The sequence below is a fragment of the Ornithorhynchus anatinus genome, chromosome 14 (assembly GCF_004115215.2).
Source record: "Ornithorhynchus anatinus isolate Pmale09 chromosome 14, mOrnAna1.pri.v4, whole genome shotgun sequence".
In the NCBI taxonomy this organism is placed as follows: domain Eukaryota; kingdom Metazoa; phylum Chordata; class Mammalia; order Monotremata; family Ornithorhynchidae; genus Ornithorhynchus; species Ornithorhynchus anatinus.
The window spans coordinates 40821065-40842118 of record NC_041741.1 but is presented as its reverse complement, the minus strand read 5'-3'; the positions used below and the strand labels follow the sequence as shown (position 1 = coordinate 40842118).

Genomic DNA, 21054 nt, shown 5'->3' with positions numbered 1-21054 from the left:
ATTCGACGTGCATCGTAAACCAAATCTACTGTACTCTCCCAAGTGCTCTGCACACAGTGAGTCCTCAATAAAGACTGCTGATTGACTGAAAACATGTGTTAGAACTGAGTGTACTCAACCACAGAAGAGTGATATAACTACATTAATGGATTTAGATTGACACTGAGATGTTCTCTGAAAAGTTAGCCATTAGACCAGAAATGAAATGGTCATGTTGACCTTCCCTGGTATCTCTGCCTGGAGTTCAGGTAAACCTTTTCCCTGCCCCTCCCTCTCCAGCCTGCCCCCACTCCCACTCCCACCCCATCATTCAAGCATTTTCCTTTTTCTCCATTCCTCGCAGCTTTGGAAATGATCTCCCCGTGTTCCCTTGGCTCCCGGGTATCGGGTATCTCCTCCCCATACCGCCTATGCCCTGGAGATAGTCCTCTAAAGGAGGTTAGTGTGGTAAAGTTGAAATCGATATATTGTAAAGTTGAAACGGTGTAAATTTAGAAGAGTGTAAGCCCCATTCGGCACAACTTGAAACATCTTAAGTTGAGGACTGCCTGAACTTGCCCAAGGTCACAGAGTGAGTCACTAGCTAGCAGAGCCAATAATGGAAGCAAAGGCTATTTCGGGGCCTCGATTCATTAGAGGATGCCGCTTCTCATGAAGATAATTACCTATTAGTTTAATGATCTCATTCTCATACCTGACATGCCAACAACTATACTGGCCAAAACAGTGCTACCCCGCAAAATGCCACTGGCATTGGTAATAGCATTCCTTCATTCCACAAGGATTCCCGAGGCCCATACGGAGATGGGTTCCACCTTCCAGGAAATAAAGAAGCTAGCATGCTGTTCATCTTCTTCAGGTATTTGGCTCTGCTCACTTCTCCATCCTAAATTAATCAAGCTGAAAGCAAGAAAAAGAAAAATAATGTTTTTTTGTCCCAAGGAAGCATTACAATACAACTCTAGGAACACCCTAGAGAAGCAGAGGGGCCTAGTGGATAGAGCCGGGCCTGGGAGTCAGAAGGACCTGGGTTCTAATTCCAGCTCTGCCACTTGTCTGCTGTGAGACCTTGAACAAGTGACTTCACCTCTCTGTGTCTCAGTTAGCTCACCTGTAAAATGAGGATAAAGGCTGTGGGCCCCATGTGGCACAGGGACTGAGTCCAACTTGAATAGCTTGTACCTACCCCAGTGCTTAGAACAGTGCCTAGTACATAGTAAGCGCTTAACAAATACCATTAAAAAAAACCAACCCAGAACCACATTAAAGGACAGAATGATGGCAGTGGCCTTAATAGTTTCATCCCTAGCCTTATCCTTAAGGAATTACTACTGCTATCACTAAAAATGATGATATTTAAGCACTTGCTATGGGCCAAACACTGGAGTATTGACTTGATAATCAGACCTGACCCAAACCCTGTCCCACTTGGGGCTAACTAAGAGGGAAGGACAACAAGCACCTTATTCCCACTGTACATCGGAAGAAGCTGAGTGAGGCAAATGGTCAAACTCCAGGTCATTGGCAGAGCTGAAATCAGAATCCTGGTCTCCTGACTCCCAGACCCATGCTCTTTCCACTAGGCCATACAGCCTCCCCCATTATGAATATTCCTGACATCCTCTTTTTTCTACCATGGCATGCTAAAGATAGCACTGCTGGCAGCCCTGGCCTGAACCCTTAAGCCACTTGAATAGTGCTACCAGCAGTAAACCCTGGTTAAGCTCTGATGGAAGAGAAGACCACGTGATGTATTGCACACTAACACTTAGGCATGAATCAGAGAGTCTAAGAGGACTAAAGGAAGGTGGTGTTGGTGAGTTGAGGAGCTCTAGAACCCTAATCCCTGTTTCACCTCACTTCCTGGTCAGTAGGGAAGTATGACCAATCTTAACTAAACTCTGTGTGTGTGTGTGTGTGTGTATGTGTGTGTGTGTGTGTGTGTTGCGGGTGGGGGACGGGATCCCACCTAAAATCACGAGGCTCAGGCTCAAAACATTTCATTAGAATCTGATATATTTAGGAAAATGATGCACAGTTAACCAATCTATCAATCAATGGTATTTATTCATTGCTTACCATGTGCAGAACACTGTACTAAGCACCTGGTAGAGTGCAATACAACAGAATTAGCAGATATGTTCCCTGCCCATAACGAACTTAGTCAATCGAATTTATTGAGCACTTACTGTGGGCAGAGCACTGTAGTAAAAGCTTGGGAGACTACAAAATAGCCATATACAGACACATTCCCTGCCCACAATGAGCTTACAGTCTAGGGGGGAGACAGATATTAATATGACTAAATATGTAACATATATAATTTAAAGACATGTACATAAGTGCTGTGGACTTGGGGGGTGGGGCAAATTTCCAATGTCTAAAGGTCACAGATCCAAATGCATAGAAGACACAGAAGGGAGAGCAAGTCGGGGAAAAGAGGACTTAATCAGGGAAGGCCTCTTGGAGAAGATGCGACCTTAATAATGCTTTGCAGGTATAGAGAGTGGTGGACTGACATTTATGGAAGGGGAGGGAGTTCTATGCTAGGGGGAGGAGATGGGCAAAGGATCAGCTGCGAGATAGACAAGATTAAGGCACAGTGAGCAAACTGCTGCTAGAGGAGCAGAGTGTGTGGGCTGGGCTGCAGTAGGAGATTAGTGAAGTGAGGTAGGATGGTGCAAGCCAATTGAGTGCTTTAAAGCCAAAGGTAAGGAGTTTCTGTTTGATACGGAGGTGGATGGGCAGCCACTGACAGATCTTGAGGAGTGGTGAGACATGGACTGAACATTTTTGTTGAAAAGTGATCCACTCCAGTAAGGACTGGAGTGAGGAGAGAGAGGAGGCCGGGAGGTCAGAAAATAGGCAGTTGCGGTAGTCAAGGCGGGATAGAATAAAGGCTTGGAACAGGATAGATAGTAGCAGTTTAGATTGATAGGAAAGGGTGGATTTTGGCAATGTTGTGAAGGTAGAACTGTCAGGACCTGGTGACAGATAACCCATATTTCATGGTTAAATATTTCCCTCCCAGTGGGCTTCATTAGTTTCAACCCCACTGGGGGTGTTTATAGAATGCATTTCTCAAGTATGCTAATAGCTCAGTTCAGAGATGTATTCATAAAATAATGTTATTAGGGATATTCATTCTCTTTGGCTCTACAGTCATAAAGGTTAAATAAGAAACTACAAGAGTCATAGAAGTGATTCACTGTCCAGAATAGAAGAAAGGGGAGACCCACAAAAGTCTTATTACCTCAAAAGAGAAATGGTCCATTAGCACTTTTGTCAACAAACTGTGACATATTTTACAGCCACAAGATTAGAAACTATAAACATGGTCTTAAGCAGGCCTATTGATAGCATGCTCATACGTTTCTATTCTATGTATTCATGATTTCTAGCAGAGGAGAGCCTTTTCCATTTAGCAAGATACACTTCAGAAGATTTAAATGGCTACTTGTTGGAAAAAATGCATTGAGCCACAGAAAGAGGCAAAGAGAGACGTGCATCTGGTTGGTCTTTGCTCTCACAGAGATGTCAGGTTGCTATTTTTCCTGGAACCATTTGGCCTAGATTTAAAAGTCCATCTGTTGCTCCATTAACCAAGCAATTTATGTCATGGTGCAGGTTGAAAGTTGGAGGAAACAAACTCCCAATTCCTAAAAGCACTTCACTGTCTCCTAATCCACAAGATTTTTACACCATATCCCTCAATGCACAAGGATTAAGTAAACCCATAGAGGAAAATTGGTAGTGCTATGCTACTGTTTCCGGATGACGTCTTTCTAATACTGTAAACTTGTTGTGGGTAGGGGAACGTGTCTATCAACTCTGCTGCATTGTGCTCTCCCAAGCCATAATGACTACTCCAGAAGAAATTTGTAACAGCAGAGAAGCAGACACTACCAACTGATCTGCAAAGCAAAAACTCCTCACTATTAGCTTCAAGGTCTCCATCACCTTGCTCCCTCTCACCTCACTTCCCTTCTCTCCTTCTACAGCCCACCCCGCACACTCAGCTCCTCTGGTGCTCCTCTGTGCCTCGTTCTCGTCTGTTTGGCCATCAACCCCTGGCTCACGTCCTACCTCTGTCCTGGAATGTCCTCCCTCCTCACATCTGCCAAACTAGCACACTTCCCCCCATTCAAAGTCCTAATGAAAGCTCACCTCCTCCAGGAAGCCTTCCCAGACTGAACCCCCTTTTCCTCTGCTCCTCCTCCCCTCCCCATAGCCCCGACTCCCTTCCTCTGCTCCACCCCCCTTCCGGCCCCACAGCACTTGTGTATGTATGTATATATTTATCAGTCTATTTTATTAATGATATGTATATATCTATAATTCTATTTATTTCTATTGATGCTATTGATGCCTGTCTACTTATTTCGTTTTGTTGTCTGTCTCCCCCCTTCTAAACTGTGAGCCCGTTGTTGGGTAGGGATCGTCTCTACTTGTTGCCGAATCGTACTTTCCAAGCTGTTAGTACAGTGCTCTGCACACAGTAAATGCTCAATGAATACAATCGAGTGAATGGATGAATCTGCCTTTCAGACTCTGGCCTTGCTCTACCGACATGGCCACTGATCACGTCCAAAACCTAGAACAGTGGAGGAGTTAAAACCTTATCAGGAGTTAAAGCTTTACCAATTAATAATAATAATACCTGTGGCATTTGTTAAGCACTTACTGTGCGCCAGGCACTGCACTAAGAGCTGGGGTCGATACAAGCAAATCAGGTTGACACAGTCCCTGTCCCACATGGGGCTCACAGTCTCAATCCCCATTTTCCAGATGAGGGAACTGAGGCTTAGAGAAGTGAAGTGACTGCCTAAGGTCACACAGCAGACAAGTGGCAGAGCCGGGATTAGAACCCATGACCCTATCTACTATGCCACTGTGAGAAGCAGCACGGCCTACTGGAAAGAGCGCAGGACTGGGTTCAGGAGACCTGCGTTCTAATCCCCGCTTTGCTACTTGCTTGCTGTGTGGCCATGGGCAAGTCGCTTAACTATTCTGTGCCTCAGTTTCGTCATCTGTACAATCAGGATTAAATATCTGTTCTCCCTCCCCCTTATATTGTGAGCCCTATGTGGGACGGGGACTGTGTCCAAACTGTTTCTTCCCGAATGCTTGGCATATAATCAGCCCTTATAACCACAATTATTAGTATTGTTATTACAATTATTAACAATGATAATAATAATAATACTAATAATAGATACAAGCCCAGGATGAATAAGAGAGTATGCCAGGAAGGTAGAAAGGCCAATTTTACTGTATGTGGAATAGAATAGGCTGGTAAAACAATAATCTAGACTAGCAATTTTTAGTGCTTAGATATAAGGCTGAACTGAACATTTCCCTCGAGAGGAAAAACCTCAACATTTACAAGATCCAGGCCCAGCTATATGGGAGAACTCGCTGGCCCTGTTTTCTCAAAGTTCCACCTTTATTATCAGGCTAGAAATTGGCACAGAACTCCAGACTATGCTTCATCTACTCTGAACAGATACCTGAATCTGAAGCAATTCCCCTTGACTGTGTCTCATGCTAGGACTGGTCTAAGGTAGCAGTTTTCTTAGATACCTTTTTGATCCAGGTTTCCATCTAAAAAAAAAAAACACACCAAGGGTCTGACATTTCATACAAAAAGTGATGATGAGCGTGTTTGGTGCTGTATGGAAAAATGAGTCAGAATTTGGAAAGAGTCCTGGTTTCTTTTGACTGTACTTAATAAAAAGTATTATTGCCCTCGGTAATTCTCTATTCCCTTAGATGTGATTATTCTTCTTAAACCTTCTTTCTCCAAAAGCCAAGAAGAGAGATGTGAAACCCATGGGCCCCTACTGAAGGGCTTGCCTTCAAAGTCATTTTCATTTCATGAAAGGCTCAGAGCGTTCCAAGTAGAAAACAAAATCAATAAGGTTTGATTTCTTAATTTATAGAAAGGTATCCTGGGAAATGATACAAGCATGAGTGACGAGGCAGGGGTTTTTGTGCCCGGGGGGAAAAAACAAAACAAAACTCTAGCTGAGCAACAACGTCTCTTGCAGGGAGGAATGAAGTGAACCCCAGGTCGGCTCCTGCCTGCCACATAATAATTATGGTCTTTGTTAAGTGCTTACTATGTGCCAAGCACTGTTCTAAGCGCTGGATGGCAGTGATCTCCATCTCTGGAGCATGTGCTGACTACCTCCACAGTTCAAGAAGGAAGGCAGGCACTTACTTCTCTGTCTGTAAATACCTTTATTTCTTTTTCCCTGTTAGAGTGTAAGCTCCATGTGGGCATCGTGTCACTCGTTGGTTTTGTACCTCACAACTGCTCAGTCAAATGCACTGCTCCCAGGGGGTGCTCAATAAATATACTATCACTACTGTGTGGCAGCAGGCCAAAATTCTAGCTGTAATTTACTCCTTCATACAGAATGCACTTGGGGACAAGTAAATTGAAGGAACAAACCCAAGACAAAAACACCCCCAATAACTTTCCTGGCATAACAGGGGACAAGTTTTACATTTCATTTAGGGACCCTTTCTAATCCCGTATTTCATAAACCTCTTGTAAGGTGGCATGATGTAATATACTAATATGATGCAACCATCTTCTCCTTAGACTTTGCTATTAGCTTTCAATTTTTTAAGTGTTTAAAGACGTTAAGGGGAAAATAATGCTCTCAAAAGTTATTTGAAGTCACCAGATTCCAAACCTCCTAGTAAACAGTTTGCCTTACTTCCATGAGCAATCGTGTCAATTTGATTGTTTCTCCCATCACTTTTTGTACAGTAACTCAAAATCAAATCTAATAATAAAGCTTTTTCACTCAACTGGTTACTAAGGCGACCGCTGAATAGAAAGTTAAATTGGCGGCATCCTTTGTGAAAACAGACTACATGATGGGTACATCTGCAGTATTTTAAGAAGACAAAAGTATTTATCTGCACATTCAGTTATTTGTTCAACTGTTTCACCCTGATGGTTTTTTATGTGTTGCCTGCTTTAACATTTGCTCTTCCTCTAGATTTCACTAACTGGAAATGAATCTGTATCTCTTCTCATTAGACTGACTGAACTCTTCTTGAGGCAAGACTGTTCTTCCTGAGGGCAGGTAATGTGTGTCTTACTACTGCTGTTCCCTCCCAAGTGCTTAAAACAGTACTTACAGCTTAGTAAGCATTCAAAAAATACCCCTGGTTGAAACATTGTGTTTCTGTTCTTTTTTACAGAAATAAAAAGAAATGGTTGCCTGGTTGAAACACTGTGCCTCTGTTCTTTTTCAAAGAAAGAAAAAGAAATGAAGACATCCATCGAGGCCTGCCTTTTCTGTGCGTTTTCAGACCAAATGACGTTCTTCTGATTTAAATATCCTACTACCCAAAGCCTGACAATATCGAAACGGTCACAGCAGTGCTCTGTGCTCAAGATAGGATTAAGTTAAGGCATTTTTAGCTCCTGTAGCTCTATATTTTGCCACAGTGGGGAAATAGCTCCTCGGAGGTCATTTCTAGTTGGAAGTATGCCACGTACAGCGGGCAACTTTAGAAGGGACATTGTCTAATTGCAGAGAGGGCAAGAGACCAGAGCTTATACTTAGACACAGAAAGTTAATCCTAGCCCTGGAAAGATTAGTCAGTTGGGCGACCAAGATGAGGAGTGGCATGGTCTAGTGGAAAAAGCAATGTTAGTGCTTCCCTCTGCCTGTCAGTCTCCCAAGAGAAATACTGCTCTAACCTTTATAGACTGTAGCCTACCACTTTATCTTTGCATTGTTGAGCAATAAGTTTCCTAGAGTTCTGGATAAGTGATGGAGATTCTTGGCTGTCTATAGGGCCTTCTAGGTAATACTACTACTAATAATAATCGTGATAATGTTTGTAAGCACCTGTTATTCGGCCAAGCACTAAACCAGGTGCTGGGGTAAATACAAGATAACAGATGGGACAAGGTCACAGATACAGAATTTCATCACAGGTTTCAGCTCAGCACGGAGATACCTGCTTGCCTATAGAGTTTGCTAGGTAATAAATATTAATAGTAATAATAACTTATGCAATTCACTCTGTGCCAAGCACTGTACTAAGCAGCGGGGTAGATACAAAATAATCAGATGAGACACACTCCATGTCCATGGACTCTGTATCACATGAAATTCCGCTCCTCTAGCCACAGCCCCCTACCGAGTTTTGTTTTAATTTTGTACTTTGTGTTTGTCAATCAATCATATTTATTGAGCGCTGCACTAAGCACTTGGGGGAGCACAATATGCAGAGTTCATAGTCATATTCCCTTCCCACTAGAAGCATTCATTAATTCATTAATTCAATTGTATTTATTGAGCACTTAATGTGTGCAGAGCACTGAGCACTTGGGAGAGTACAGTACAACAATAAACAGACACATTCCCTGCCCACAACAAGCTTTCACCTTGTCCCTTAGGCTGTTTCAATATTTTAGTGTTTCCTTGCTCCCAAAATGTCTGTCTCTAGTTCTCCTCCAACAGTTCCCACCTATTTTCATAGTCGTGAGGTCCTGGAGGGCCAGGCTCCCTCCCTAATTCCCACCTATATGACCTTTCCCAGGGCTGAGTAAAGTGCTCTGTCCACAGTAAGTCCTTAATAAACACTATTATTATTACATGCACGGTGATATCTTACCTCCAGCATCTTCAGATCTGATTGTCAGACTTTAGTACTTCACTGATTCTGAGTAGTTCTTAACCATCTCTATCGTAAAACCTGATACAACAGCAATGCAGTTCACTGGATTCCAAGACCTATCCTGAGGGAAAGAAGCATATTATTATCTTGCTGAAAAAATAGAACCAGATTCTGTTCCTTCTGTACGTATAGGGAGTTCGACTTCACCAAGAATACTCAAAGAGTACAAGAAGCAGCATGACCCAGAGGAAAAAAGTACAGGGCTGGGAGCCAGGAAACCTGGGTTCTAATCCTAACAACGCCACTTATCCGCTTTGTGCCCAGGAGCAAGTCACTTCACTTCCCTGTGACTCAGTTTCTTCATCTGTAAAATGTGGATTCATTACCCGTTTTCCCTACCCCTTGATTGAGTTCCACATGGAACAGAGACTGTGCATCATCTGCAACTTTGCACAGTGCTTGGCACAGAATAAGCCCTTAGCAAACACCACCATTACTACTATTATTATTCTTGGTGACTTGACTAGCCATTGAGTTCCCACAGGATACCTGCAGCAGTATGGCGAGATCTGGATTCAGATACGATAAAGTGGGAGAGGATAAGGTAAGGTGAGAAGGCACGAGAGGGACCAAACTCGGAGCTTTGCAAGAGGGAGACTGTGAGCTCTTTGTGGGCACGGGTTGTCACTGTTTTATTGTTGCAGCGCTTAGTATAGTACTCTGCACACAGTAAGCATTTAATAAATACGATTGAATGGATGAATGAATGGATGAATCAGGGAAGCTTCGATGGGAGGGCCCGGTTGGGTCCCTCTCGGGGCTCCCCTTTCCGGGCGGCCGGGTTTGGCCAGGCCTAACCATGCTCCCAGTCCACTTTAAGGGGCTCTGCACCCCGGGAGCGGTCAGGCCTCTGCACCCTGAAATTGGTCAGGACTCTTCACCCAGGAAGGGTCAGGGCTGTGCACCCCGGGAGTGGTCAGGGCTCTGCACCCCGAGATTGGTCAGGACTCTTCATCCCAGAAAGGGTCAGGGCTGTGCACCCCGGGATGGGTCAGGGATTTGCTCCCCGGAAAGGGTCAGGGCTCTGCACATTGTGATCGGCCAGGGCTCAGCACCCTGAGCTCGGTCAGGCCTCTGCACCCCGGGAAGGGTCAGTGCTCTGCATCCCGAGATGGGCCAGGCCTCTGCACCCTAGGATCGTCCAGGGGTCTGCATCCCGAGATGGTTCAGGGCTCCGCACCCCGGAATCGGTCAGGTCTCTGCACCCCGGGAAGGGTCAGGGCTCTGCACCCCGAGATGGGTCAGGGCTCTGCACCCTGGGAAGGGTCAGGGCTCTGCAACCCGAGATGGGCCAGGCCTCTGCACCTTAGGATGGTCCAGGGCTCTGCACCCCGGGATGGTTCAGGGCTCTGCACCCCGAGATGGTTCAGGTCTTTGCACCCTAGGATCGGCCAGGGCTCTGCATCCCGAGATGGGTCAGGGCTCTGCACTCTGGGAAGGGTCAGGGCTCTGCACACTGTGATCGGCCAGGGCTCTGCACCCTGGGAAGGGTCAGGGCTCTGCAACCCTAGATGGGCCAGGCCTCTGCACCTTAGGATCGTCCAGGACTCTGCACCCCGAGATGGTTCAGGGCTCTGCACCCCGGGATGGCTCAGGGCTCTGCACCCCGAGATGGTTCAGGCCTTTGCACCCTAGGATCGGCCAGGGCTCTGCATCCCGAGATGGGTCAGGGCTCTGCACTCTGGGAAGGGTCAGGGCTCTGCACACTGTGATCGGCCAGGGCTCTGCACCCTGGGAAGGGTCAGGGCTCTGCAACCCGAGATGGGCCAGGCCTCTGCACCTTAGAATCGTCCAGGACTCTGCACCCCGAGATGGTTCAGGGCTCTGCACCCCGGGATGGCTCAGGGCTCTGCACCCCGAGATGGTTCAGGCCTCTGCACCCCGGGATCGGTCAGGCCTCTGCACCCCGGGATCGGCCAGGCCTCTGCACCCCGATAGCTGCCGGCACCCCCTCCTCCCCCCGGAGATGCACGTCGTGCCCAGCAGCTCCCCGCCGACCAGGGCGGGACGATTCCTCCCCGGGTCCCCTGCTCCTCCCGCGCAATCCCAGAAGGAGGGAAAATTGAATTTTCCTTTTGGGGCGGGGGCTCCGGGGTCCGGGCCGCGGTGTGCGTGGCAGTCCGGCCCCCCGGCTCCCCCCACGTCAGGAGGGCGGGGTCGGGGCGGGGCGGGGCGGGACAGTCCTTCCCTCCTCCTCCTCCTCCGGCCAAGTCCCGGGTCTTTCTGCAGGCCGGGGGGGACGTGCAAGCAGGCGCTCCGGTGCCCGCACCTCCTCTGCCCTCTCCTCCTCCTCTGCCCTCCTCTCTGCCTCCCGGCCCGCGTTGTGCCCGCACCGCCCCCCGACCATGGCCTCCGCCAGACAAAGGAGCTCGAAAGGCGGGCACGGCGGGCACGGCCCTGCAGACAAGGGCGCCCACCCGCCCGGACCTCCGGATGACGTGGCAAAGAAGCAGCAGCATGGGCAGCAGCATGGGCAGCAGCATGGGCAACAGCATGGGCAACAGCAGCAGCAGCAGCACCAGCATGGGCAGCAGCACGGGCAGCAGCAGCACCAGCAGCAGCCTCACTCCAAGGGTGGCAACCGAGGGGGCTCCGGCGGTGGCAGACCCCCGGCCTCCTCCTCCTCCTCCTCCTCTTCGTCGTCCTCGTGGTGTTGGTGGTGGTCCCGCAGGCTGGGGAAGGTGCTGCGCCTCCTCTTCTACGTGTCGCTGGTGTTGGGGGCCGGCCTCTCGGGCTGGTGCGTCCATAACGTCCTGGAGGAGGTCCATCACATCCGCCTCAGCCACCAAGGGCTGGCCGGCCACGGGGAGGACCTGGGCCAGACCCTGCAGGCCGTCGTGCACAAGGTAAAGCCGCGCGGGGCCCCGAAAGCCACCTCGCCCGGCCCTTTCCTCCCACCGCCACCGCCTTTCCCCCTTCCATCGGGCCCTCTCTCCTTGCCTCTCCTCACCTCCCTGGCCCCTTCTTCTCTCCCCTCCTCACCTTCCTCCTTTCCTCCTTCCCCCTTCCTCCCTCCCCCGTTCCGCTTCCTCCTTCCTTCCTCCCCCTCCTCCTTTTCCCTCCCCCTTTCCCCTTCCCCCACCCCTCCCCCTTTCCTCCCCCTTCCCTTTTTCCCCTTTCTCCTTCCCTCCGCCTTTCTCTCTTTCCTCCTCCTCCCAGCCCCCTTCCTTCCACCTTCCTCCTTCCCTCCTTCTCTCTCTCTTTTACCCCTTCTTTCTTCCTTCCCTCCCTTCCTTCTCTCTCCCTTCCCCCTCTTCCTCCTTCCCTTTCCCTTCTCCCTTCTTCCCTCTCCCCTTCCCACTTCCTTTTCCCTTCCTCCTTCCCTCTCCCTTTTCCCCCTTTTTTCCTTCCCTCCTTCCCTTCCCCTACTTTTCCCCTTCCCCTCTTCCCCTCCCTCCTTTTCTTGGGGAGGGGGGATTTAATCACTTACTACGTGCCAGACACTGTACTAAGCACCGGGGTCTGAATCAGAAGTGGTATCCTTGCCCAGAGGTGCCAGTGCCCGGTGCCCGTTTCTGGGTTGGTCCTCCTCAGGCCCAGCCAGGGAGAGATCCTGTCCATGTGCAGCCCAGCCCAGCACTGAGGCCAAGTTGGCCAGGGGAACCTTTCATGGCGGGGTGAGAGCACCTCCGCGTTGGATCCCTTCTGCAGGGCTTGGGGGGAGCGGGGTCAACAGACACCCGTTTGTTCGGGTAGACGGCAGCATTGGGTGCCTTAAAATGCATGCTTTCCACAGCCACTGACTGACTAGGGAAGAGTCAACCATCGGAATTGCTGCTGGCAGCAGGGAAGCAAGCCTCATCGACTGGGAACTCCTCTAGGCTTCCTTCTCTGCTCATTAGGGTCAAGAGAGATCCAGCAGCTTGTGCCACAAAGCAGCCTTAAGATTTGAAGTAGCTTCGTGCGGTCACATAGGCATTACACCCCTAAAACCACTTTAGACAGAGGAGAGAGGCCCTATTAAAACCTCCAGTCATGGGAGAGGCCACAAGCACTCAACCTGGCCTATATACCCTCATTTCTGTAGAGGGAATCTTCTATCTGATTTGAGTCTGGGATTATGAAATTGAGAGGAGAATTCAGTGACTCCTGTAGTCGAAACACCCTCTCCCCTTTTTAGGAACTTGTGAAACGTATTTTAACTTCTTTTGAAAGGAAGTCGAGAGATGTGTTAAATCGGAAATAAATCGCATGCAAGAAACTCCCCCGTTGCTATATTCTAAGCACTAGGTACACGGTAGGAGCTCTGCCGTTTGTTTTCCTCTTCCCCACGTACCCCTGCCTGCTAATTTCATTGTTCACTGAGTCACTTCAAGGTCAGAAAACAGAAACTTCACCAACTGGGGGTGAAGTAGACTACACAAACGCTGCAGAAAGAGTTGTGTTTCTTTGCAGAGTGCGGGGTAGGGATTTCCTTGGGAAACAAAGTGTGGTGCAACAGGAATGAATCAATATCAAACAGCTGGCTTGCTCAAGGCCTACTAGGTAGAAAGCATTGTTCTTCCCCATCCTGAATCCAGGACAGCAAAGGAAAAGTTGATACCCCATCCTGTAATTGAAGCCTCAGCTTGACCTTTACCCTCCCAGAAGTCTGTCTTCAGGCCCTCCCTGTCCATAATTCCTCCATTTCTGCTTCCTAGTGCAGCCGCCCCTCCCCCACTCAATAGAAACTCCCTTTTATAATTGGTAATTATTATTATAATAATACTAAGTGCTAACTACATTCCGAGTACTGTTCTAAGCACTGGGTTAGATACAGGATAACCAGGTCCCATATTGGTCTCATGGAGTTAACTAGGAAGAAGAACAAGTACTGAATCCCCATTTTGCAGATTGAGGGAACCGAGGGACAGAGAAGTGAACTGATTTGCCCAGGATCATACTGCAAGCACGTGGCAAAGCCAGGAATAGAACTCAGGGCCTCTGTGCAGGGCTATGCTCTTTCTACTAGACCATGCTGCTTTCCCTTTTCACCGCCATCCAGCTACACTCCTCCCACCGTTCTGACTGTTAAGAAAAAAATTACTGTTTATTTCCGAGGACTCCAGAGTCGGAGTCGGAGTCTAGTTGGCTCAGTTCCATTCCCAAGTTCCTTAGCCTGACTGTTTCATACTAGATCGGGGCTCATAGTAGATTGTGGCTTCACCCGCCATTCTAGGCCAGTCTTGAATTTACAGCATCTCGTATAGTCAAAGTGCTGAAATAAGTTCTAAGTGACAATAACAGCCTTGTTTCACGCTGGATTTTCTCATATAACCAAGTACTTTTCCATCTCAGTACTTAAAATAAGGGTAAGAAGTGTGTGTATTAAAGGGTAAAGGATTAGAAGAATGGTTTGACCCCAAATTTCAATGCCTTTCAAAATATGTGAGGGTGAGGAGGATAGGGGTTGGAGTTTAATCATCCTGGTAAAAGAGGGGAAAGAGGTAAGATTTCCACATGGACTGAGTCTTCAAATGGCCCAACCCGGCTACTCCCTGGCTAGCGCCGGTAGCCCTAGGATGGAGTAATCCATCCAAGGTTCTCCAGGGACTCACTTGGGTAGATACAGTAGTGCATGAAATGTGCACACACTCTATGAGGACACAAACTGCATGGAATTGGCGCCTGCAGATTTACCCAAGCCCCTTTAGAGCTCTGCCAGAAAATGAGGCTTCTTACATGTAATGTCGATGGTTAATCAGTAGGCCATACATAGGACGTTGCATACAAACATCCACATTGCTTCCCGCTCACTTGAAACGCACAAAGGCCTGAAAATGATCCTTAGGTCTGTGAAGCGCAACGATGCAGGATTCTCACGGATTCCCAACCCTGCAAAGCTCCTGAGATGGGTGCAGTCTGGGAGTCAGGCTTGCCTGCACTCGAATAGCGCGGGCCCACCCACTCCCTCTGTGTCTGCTGAAAATATACTAGCTTCTAGCTCCTGGAGAAGTTTAAGGCTTCTGTAGTTCTCTGTTGATGAGGCACTGATATTTCTCTGTTGTAAGTGATAGCAACTGCAGAAAAATGGGGATGGAAGAAACAGAGTTGGACTGTAGAGCAAGATAGCAATTGTCTAGTGTCCCTCCACTCTTTTAAAGGGGGGCATTTTGAAGTTTGGGACTCTTCTTTTGGGTTCAGGAATCCTTTCCTTATAAGGGTGGTTCCTGAGGCCCTATTTCTGTTTAGCAGCGTGGTCTAGTGGAAGGAGCACAGGTCTGGGAATCAGAGGACCTGGATTCTAATCCCCACTCTGCCACTTGCCTACTGAGTGTCCTCGGACGGGTCACTTAACTTCTCTGTGCCTCAGTTTCTTCATCTGTAAATTGGGTATTCAATATCTCTTTTCCCTCCCCCATTAGACTATGAGCCCAAAGTGTTGCAGGAACCGTGTCTGATCTGATTATCTTGTATCATAGCCTGGTGCATAATTCAGTGCTGGGGACACAGTAAGCCTTCTCTTAGCACTGTAGTAAAATCTGCCCAGAATATGTCCTACCTCATGTAATAATAATAATAATTGTGTTTATTAAGCGCTCACTATGTGCCAGGCACTGTACTGAATGCTGGGGTAGATACAAGATTGGGGCTCACAGTCTTAATCTGGGTAACTGAGGCCCAGAGAAGTGAAGTGACTTGCCCAAGGTCCCACAGCAGATGAGTGGTGGAGCCGGAATTAGAACCCAGGACCTGTGACTCCCAGTCCCATGCTCTTTCCACTAGGCCATACTGCTTCTCGCTAGAATGGTATTACCTTATTAGAATGTTAGTGCTCTAATAAAATTCCGTTACTCTGTAGTAATAAGGGAAATGGTTTCTGTCCATGGTTAAGCTTTGTCTTCTTAGCTCTGGGGGTGTGGATCCCCACACAAGTGGAATTGTGCCTGCATCCGGCTGCTGGGAGGGCAATTGCCAGGTGAACTGGAGAGGCGAGTGGGAGATGGGGAGGTGCGTCCCAGTGAAAAGCCTGAACTGGGGAGAGAGAAGGAGCGTGCCGCAGCGTTGCCTAATGGATAGAGCACAGGCCTGGGAGTCAAAAAGACCTGGCTTCTAATCCTGGTTTTGCCATTTGTCTATTGTGTGACTGTGGGCAAGTAACTTCACTTCTCTGTGCCTTGGTTACCTCATCCGTAATATGGGGATTAATACCGTGAGCCCCATGTGGGCCTTGGACTGTGTCCAACCTGATTACCTTGAATCTATCCCAGCGCTTAGTCCAGTGCCAGGCACATAATCAGCATTTAACAACCGACAAAAAATGGCTGGGGAGCCATGAAGTTTTGCAGAGTACAGTGAGGCAGAGGCTGGAAAGTGAAATAACATCACACCTTGACCACTAGGGCCATGTGCACAGTCCTTTCTTCCTACACCGCGCCTACGTGCACCAACTTGTGGGTTGTGTTGGGAGGAAAAACATTTCCTAATACTTTCCCTGTTAGGGAAGCAGTGTGGCTCAGTGGAAAGAGCACTGGCTTGGGAGTCAGAGGTCATGGGTTCAAATTCCGCCTCTGCCACTTGTCAGCTGTGTGACTGTGGGCAAATCACTTAATTTCTCTGTGTCTCAGTGACCTCATGGGACAACCATGAGGGACGTGGGAAAACCTGATTACCCTGTATCTACCCCAGTGCTTAGAACAGTGCTCTGCACATAGTAAGCGCTTAACAAATACCAACATTATTATTATTATATCCAAGCTATGTAATCAAAATACACTTTATAGCAGAACTGACTGTACTCTATTAATTATCTTCTATCTGCCCCAGCACTGAGTGTGTATAGTGGTTCTTCAGATTCAAATTATGACACCCCTGATGAAGTTCACCTCTGAGTATGTGAGTGGCTGAAAAGACCAATGTGGGATCCTCAGTCTTGACCACACTGAACACACAAAAAGTTTGTCCCTTGTGGTGTTGAAGTTTGTAGCACTTAGCGCTGTTTTCCCTTTTGCCTTTGCGTCTCTTTCTGTGCAAAGCTTTTGCCCAGCGAGATACTCCCATCTGATGGCAGTGAGCGATGCAGGTCTGTCCTCAGTGATTGACTCCAAGGACTTGGCACACAGTTAGCATTTGGAATACCACAATTATTCTTATTCCTGGGAATTAGGACTTCGGTGGACCTTTAAAAATGGAAGTCAGGGGGTCCCCAGGTTCAAATCTGCCTACATCTCTCAGAGCCCAAACACTCTTATACCTCCCAAGAATCTTGCCCTTTTTCAGCTTCGCAGTGCCTGTTTTTTGGTGGGATACGGCATGGTGTAGTGGAGGTAACTGAGGGGAACGTTAAGGAGAGAGCCACCCAAGGCTAATTAAGTATATTTGCTATCTAGTAGGGACTTTTGTTTCAGGGAGCTGCAGACTTTACTGTACAGCCCCTAAATATAAGCAAACTCCCCTCTCTCACAGGTCCTGGGAATGTTGTCCCAGTTGGACAGGAGTATCCCAGTCAGACTCTCTTTTGTGTTTTCCTAGTACAGGTGATCAGTGGCTTTTTTTCTGAGGCCTGGGTCCTGATGGGAGGCCTTGGCCTTCTTGCAGTATCCTCTGGAGATGGTTTGGGCGATCAGTTTCTTTATGACCTTGCTCCTGCTTCTCATGGTTCCTGGCATTTTCCCCAGGGCTCTGGGCTGGGGCTTTGTTCCGGGTGCATTATGCTAAATTTCAGGGGCTTTAACTTGCAAACTGTGAAATCCAACAGCCCCTAACACTTTGTCTTCTAAAGTAAAATATATGTCTGCACCCCCTCCAATCTGAGCCATCTACAAGACTTCCTGGGACACCCACTGAGACATGTTACTAGAGGTAGCCTGTCTGTTTTCTTATTGACACAATAAACTAAGTAATTAAGTGGCCATTCTTCCCCTACTCAAGAAGAGAATTCAGAGGAAATAGATTTTCCTCCCAATTCTTCAAATGGGAAAACGGAGGGGTTAAGTAACTTGCTTAGGTTACTTAGTAACCACTGGTGAGCCACTGGTAAGCGAGGATTACCATCCAGGTGCAGAACTTTTCCAACCAATTGTGTGACTCTGCCTGTCAGTCTTTGCCCAGTAAGGGAATGTGGCCCTTTGTCTAATTAATTTAATTAAAGTGCTATGTAGATGATCAGGTCTGACACCGTTCCCCATCCCACATGGGACCCTCAGGCTAAGGAGGAGGGAGAACAGGTATTTTACCCCCATTTCACTGACTAGGAAACAGAGACCCCGAAGTTAAGGGACTTGCCCCAAGGCACCTAATGGTAATCAGGTAATGGTAAATGGTGGTACTAGGATTAGAACCCAGGTCCCCGATTCCTAAGCCTGTGCTCTTTGCATTAGGTCTAGCTTACTTCCTTTCTTCCCCAACTCGCACCTGCTTTGCCGGACTGGTAATGTGGCTGCGGGGAGGGAGGCAAAGAAGGGGGAAAGGAGCCTGCCAAACTGTTCTCCCTCCGGGCATCATATTTTACCTAAAGTTGGCACCTTTCATAGAGAGCTCAGTGATTAATTTTTAGTGATACAATTAGAACCACAGTTTAGTGTGTTACATTCTTGTAAATGGTTACAATTTGAATTTTTTCTGATCTACATAACGTGTAAGCTTTGGAAATCTGTCCATAAAAATCAAATACATTAGGGGAAAAAGGTTTAGGAATTTACAGCTAAACTCTTATGGGCTTCATCCAGGTCAGTGGTTGAATGCATTTGCTAATTATGTTGTATTGTACTCTACCAACCAGAGTTTAGTACAGTATTTTGCACATAGTAAGTGCTCAAAAAATACCAGTGGTTGATTGGTTCCCAATGATTAACCTCTGGATTTTTGTTTTAGGTGCAGTCTTTGCAAGCCACATTTGGGAGTTTTGAGTCCATCCTGAAAAGTGCTCAGGAAAAACAAGAAGTAACTGAAAAAGCCGTCAGAGAAGGAGAAAGCGAAATCAACCGCATCAGTGAAGTTCTGCAAAAACTCCAAAATGAAATCTTGAAGGACCTGTCAGATGGTATCCATGTGGTGAAAGATGCAAGAGAACGGGATTTCACATCCCTCGAGAACACGGTGGAAGAGAGGTTGACCGAGCTAACCAGATCTATAAATGACAACATCGCCATCTTCACGGAAGTCCAGAAGAGAAGCCAGAATGAAATAAGTGACATGAAAACCAAAGTTGCTTCCCTAGAGGAGACCGACTGGTACAGACAAGACCTAAAGGCTTTAAAAGATGTTGTGGGGGAAATACAGACATCGGTGAAATCCCGAGAGAAAGACATCGAGTCCCTGAAAAGTACCTTAGAGTACATGGAGTCTGATGTGTACACGGAGGTCAAAGAGCTGGTTAGTCTCAAACAGGAGCACCAGAAGTTCAAGGAGGCTGCAGACAGCGAACACCTTACCTTGCAGACTTTGTCGGAGAAAATTCTTGAGATTGAGGCATCCATTTTGCATCTCCCTGATGCCATCAAGAGACTCGAGGAAGACTTGCGCCAAGTGAAAGCCGCCTCCAGCCAGCCGGAGGAGAATGAGCTCTTCAAGAACACGGATGTCCTAGATGCTCTCCAGAAGAGAAGCGAGAGCTTCGACTCCAGGTTCCGACTCGTGGAAGACAACGTCCAGTCCGTCATCTCCTCTGCCACGAAACAGACTGAAAGGCTGGAATCCCTCCTCTCCAAGAGCGAAGAATACGACCGGCGCCTCTCTGCTCTCCAAGAGCACGTGGAAGGATTGGCGGAATCGCCCGGGACTTTGGACGGTGACCGAGATGGGGTGGCCAGTACCGTGAGGAGCTTGGGGGAATCTCAGCTCTCCTTATACAGTGACATAGAGGAGTTGAAGAGAAGCGTTAGTGAACTGCCGAGTGCCGTGGAGTCGCTTCAGAAGGTGCAGGAACAGGTTCACACTCTGTTGAGCCATGAAAAGTCCCAAGCAGATGGCGGGCCACCGAACGACTATCTAGAAAAACTGGCCACTCTAGATGGCTTGAAGTCTTCTGTAAGTCAAGTGGAATCGGACCTGAAAATGTTAAGAACCGCAGTTGACAGTCTGGTTGCTTATTCCGTGAAAATTGAAACAAATGAGCAAAATGTAGAGTCTACCAAGAACTTACTAGATGACCTGAGAAATGATCTGGAGAGATTGTTTGAGAAAGTAGAAAGAATTCATGAAAAAATTTAGGTGAATTACTTGGGAAGGAGGAAGTAGAATTAAAAGTTCCAATTTCCATTCATGACCAAAACGGTATTCTCTTTGGAAAGAGGAGACGCTTCTCCCGGAAGCCCAAAGGCATTATAGTATGCATTCCCTTTATATTTATTTACTCTTTTTAGGATCTTTCTATGAAAACAGGATTCCTGTGGTTTAGTTTCTTTCCTGCTGTTTGTTCCTTCCCCCTCCCCTTTCCACTCCCACACACATCAGAAGTAGTTGCTGAGATGTTACTGATGGGGCAAGAATAAGAGAATGACTTCTGTAAATTAGTAAATTGGGGGAGATTGACTCTGAAACTACAAGTATTTTGCCTCCGTAGATTCTGTACAGATGAAAACAAGAACGGAGAAAAAGCCATTATCTTAAAAAATTCTGTCTAATCCCTTTATTTCCTATTGAGATTTTCATGAGAAATTAGTCAGAATTTTTTTAAAAACTCCGTGAGGGCATCGTTTGACACTCCTAAAAGTTCCAAATTTGTTTAAAAAAACAACCATTTCCACAGAGCTTTCTGGAACTATAATCTTATATTTCTAGTAGAATTTCCGATTTAGTTCTTCGCCCCAATCCCCTTCAGCTGTCATCTAGAGATGTCAGAGATATCTATGCAAAGATACCGGTACTTTTGAATTCAGGGGTGCCAGTATCTTATTTGTGCCAAATCTCTTAGTTGGGTTATAAAATAACTGTTAGCCTTAGAACCTCAGAAATGGGGTCTGTTCCTTCCTAGACTTGACCTCCAGTAGCAGCACAAAAAAATGGGGAATTCCCTCAGGTATGCAGGTAAAACCTCTTTAAAAGTCTTTTTTTTTTTTTTTTGCCTATATCTTACTTGGAGAGGTTTGTTCACTCTCCATATTTGTCAGTGAAGAGAGTATGAAAGTATGCACTGCATTTAATGTAATTTTGCTGTATTCCCTCTTGAGCTGCACTGTTCTCTTGTGGTCTGTCTTCCTTTTGCCTTTTGAGTAACTTCGAACAATTGTTTAGTGTACTGTGAAATGAACTGTATAGCTTATTTACAGTGTTTTGTAATTCTTAATAAACACTTGGAGCTTTTGTCAGTTATTCCGTATTCCTTGCCCAGCATTTCAGTGTTCAAGACAGGTGTTTGCCATCTATGACAGGAGTGAGAAATAGTTGAATGTCTTTGGCTGGAAACAATCTCCAGCCCTGGCC

At 47.1% G+C, this 21054-nt stretch overlaps 1 protein-coding gene and 1 long non-coding RNA gene across 2 annotated transcripts; one reads left to right on the top strand and one right to left on the bottom strand.

The window, feature by feature from the left end:
- Positions 1-649: 649 nt before the first annotated feature.
- LOC103165012 lies at positions 650-11368 on the bottom strand. Its single transcript, XR_003764443.1, has 3 exons — positions 11280-11368; positions 8650-8773; positions 650-900 (listed from the first exon to the last, which is right to left on the bottom strand). It is a non-coding gene; the product is annotated as an uncharacterized LOC103165012 (long non-coding RNA).
- On the top strand, positions 10925-20943 carry CKAP4 (cytoskeleton associated protein 4). The gene is made up of 2 exons (XM_029079296.2): positions 10925-11558; positions 18505-20943. The coding sequence occupies exons 1-2, from the start codon at positions 11058-11060 to the stop codon at positions 19840-19842; spliced, it is 1839 nt and encodes a 612-aa protein (XP_028935129.1). The 5' UTR covers positions 10925-11057; the 3' UTR covers positions 19843-20943.
- The last annotated feature ends 111 nt before the right edge of the window (positions 20944-21054 follow it).

What these genes read in the sequence shown, in the direction of transcription:
- CKAP4 (XM_029079296.2), top strand. Translation starts at nt 11,058, where the DNA reads ATGGCCTCCGCCAGACAAAGGAGCTCGAAAGGCGGGCACGGCGGGCAC. An exon ending in TGCAGGCCGTCGTGCACAAG is followed by an intron (nt 11,559 to 18,504) that starts GTAAAGCCGCGC and finishes TTTTTGTTTTAG; the next exon opens with GTGCAGTCTTTGCAAGCCAC.